A 2,556-nucleotide genomic window follows, 5' to 3' on the forward strand; every position below is an offset into this window, starting at 1 on the left:
ACTCTCCACGTACTGATCGATCGATCGATTGATCCATTGCCCACTACCAACGCACGCGCACCTTCACCTACTCCCGTGCGCGCGCTGCCTATATTTATAGGGCAACACAAGCAGATAGAACAAAAGCTGCAGCGCAAGCAGACAGAGCCTAGCTAGTTTCACTTCACTATCACTCATCAGAGTGGTTTTCTATAGTGTTCCATCGGTCGATCGATCTAGCCATGGAGGTAAAGGTGCTGAGCTCCAAGCTCGTGAAACCGTCGTACCCGGCGGGCGCGCCGCGGCCGGAAACCACGGAGCACGTGCCGTCGTCGGTGTTCGACAAGGTCACGTACCACATGCAGATGGCCATCATCTACGCCTTCTCCCCGCCGGGGCCGTCCACGGTCGACATCGAGCGCGGCCTCGCCGCGGTGCTGGGCGCGTACCGGCTCTTCGCGGGCCAGGTCCGCCCGGGTCCGGACGGCGGCGCGCCGGGGGTGCTGCTCAACGACCACGGCGCCCGCCTCGTCGAGGCGTCCGTCGACGCGCGCCTCGCCGACATCGCCCCCACCAAGCCGTCGCCCGTCGTGCTGCGCCTGCACCCGGACCTGGAGGGCGACGTCCAGGAGGTGGTGCAGGTGCAGCTCACGCGGTTCGCGTGCGGCTCGCTCGCCGTGGGGTTCACCGCCAGCCACGCCGTGGCGGACGGCCACGCCACCAGCGACTTCCTCGTCGCCTGGGGCCGCGCCGCGCGTGGGCTCCCCGTCGGCTCGTCGCCGCCGGTACACCACTCGGGCCTCTTCCCGCCGCGCGACCCGCCGCGCGTCGAGTTCGAGCACCGCGGCGTGGAGTACTATAGGCCCGCGCCGTCGTCCCACCCTGCGGCCCACGGCCACGGCGACACCCAGCAGCACAACATCGTGATCCACAAGGCGCACTTCACCGAGGACTTCGTCGCGGGGCTCCGCGTCAAGGCGTCCGAATGCCGTGGCCGCCCCTTCAGCCGGTTCGAGACGATCCTGGCCCACGTGTGGCGCACCATGACGCGCGCGCGCGGGCTCGGCAACCCGCTCCAGACCTCCACCATCCGCATCTCCGTCGACGGGCGGCCGCGCCTCGCGGAGCCGGCCGGCTACTTCGGCAACCTGGTCCTCTGGGCGTTCCCGCGCTCCACGGTGGGGAACCTCCTCAACCGGCCGCTGAAGCACGCGGCGCAGGCGATCCACGACGCCGTCGCGCGGGTGGATGGCGCCTACTTCCAGTCGTTCGTGGACTTCGCGAGCTCCGGCGCCGTGGAGAAGGAAGGGCTGGAGACGACGGCCGTGCTCAAGGACGTGCTGTGCCCGGACCTGGAGGTGGACAGCTGGCTGACGTTCCCGTTCTACGAGCTGGACTTCGGCGCCGGCAGCCCGAGCTACTTCATGCCGTCCTACTTCCCCACGGAGGGGATGCTGTTCCTGGTGCCGTCGTACCTGGGCGACGGCAGCGTGGACGCCTTCGTGCCGGTGTTCGAGCACAACCTGGAGGCGTTCAAGCAGTGCTGCTACTCCATGGAGTAGCTAGCTTCAACTCTTGTGCATGCATGCATGCCCAGCGGCTATACTATGCATGCCTAATTATACGCTTCTTCGTATACATATACTTGCGTGCATGCATGCATGCAACGTTGATTGTTACTATTATTATCACCGTAAAACCGTATTCGGTATATATTTTCCATATATACGTATATATGCACCCAGTATTTCCATATCCCCCATACGTGCATGCATATACACATTTTCTAAAAGGGTTATTTACTACTGCTAGGTTAGTAGTTGTACGAGGACCTAAGTTACTTTTTTTTTTACCTGTACGAGGACCGATCTGTGGTCCTCAACCTTTTGTGATCATCAGCATTGCTTCAGTTCGAGGTGTTCTACTTCTACTAGCTACGGAGTAGAATGTATGGCGTAATAGATTCCATTTGACCTTAATTTTGTGAGAACTGTTGCTAGTGCTGTAGGAACTACTCCACTGTATGATTGATCTCGTTCCATTTAGCTTCTGGAGCAGGCGAGATCAAAGCGCCCCCTCGCTGGCCGTCGTCATCGAACACGAACGCCGCCGTGACCGGCACCTCGCTGTCAGCAGCGGCGGCGACGCCACACCGTGCGCCGGCCTCGTCTTCGACGCGCACTCAGACCTCTCTAGAGCTCGACGCGGCGGCGGCAACGGCACCCCGCCCGCGGCACGGTGCTCGACGCGGCGGCAGCGGCGGCCCGCGAGCGCACCTTGGAGCTCGACGCGGCGGCACCTGCGAGATCGCGGCTTCGTCTTCTTGCTCGTCGGTCGCTGCACGTGCGCTGACAAACGAAGCTCAGCTCGTCTCCTGGGCTGCTCCGCCAGCGCGCCGAGCTCAGCTCGACGCGACGCCACTATTAGAGAAATGACCTTTGATCCACTTCGAAATTTGGCTATAGTTCCGGTATTTTTCACGCTCGGCACTACAGAAAGCTTTAGTCCCGGTTGGTAGCTCCAACAGGGACTAAATGTCCCTGTCCAATGGCTACTGTACCAGGCTTTTGCTGGAGG

At 61.9% G+C, this 2,556-nt stretch overlaps 1 protein-coding gene across 1 annotated transcript; it reads left to right on the forward strand.

The window, feature by feature from the left end:
• The first annotated feature begins 221 nt into the window (after positions 1-221).
• LOC136546677 (putrescine hydroxycinnamoyltransferase-like) lies at positions 222-1,684 on the forward strand. Its single transcript, XM_066538641.1, has one exon. The coding sequence runs from the start codon at positions 222-224 to the stop codon at positions 1,539-1,541; it is 1,320 nt and encodes a 439-aa protein (XP_066394738.1). The 3' UTR covers positions 1,542-1,684.
• The last annotated feature ends 872 nt before the right edge of the window (positions 1,685-2,556 follow it).

This window comes from Miscanthus floridulus, chromosome 3 (genome assembly GCF_019320115.1).
Source record: "Miscanthus floridulus cultivar M001 chromosome 3, ASM1932011v1, whole genome shotgun sequence".
In the NCBI taxonomy this organism is placed as follows: Eukaryota; Viridiplantae; Streptophyta; class Magnoliopsida; order Poales; family Poaceae; genus Miscanthus; species Miscanthus floridulus.

What these genes read in the sequence shown, in the direction of transcription:
- LOC136546677 (XM_066538641.1), top strand. Translation starts at nt 222, where the DNA reads ATGGAGGTAAAGGTGCTGAGCTCCAAGCTCGTGAAACCGTCGTACCCG.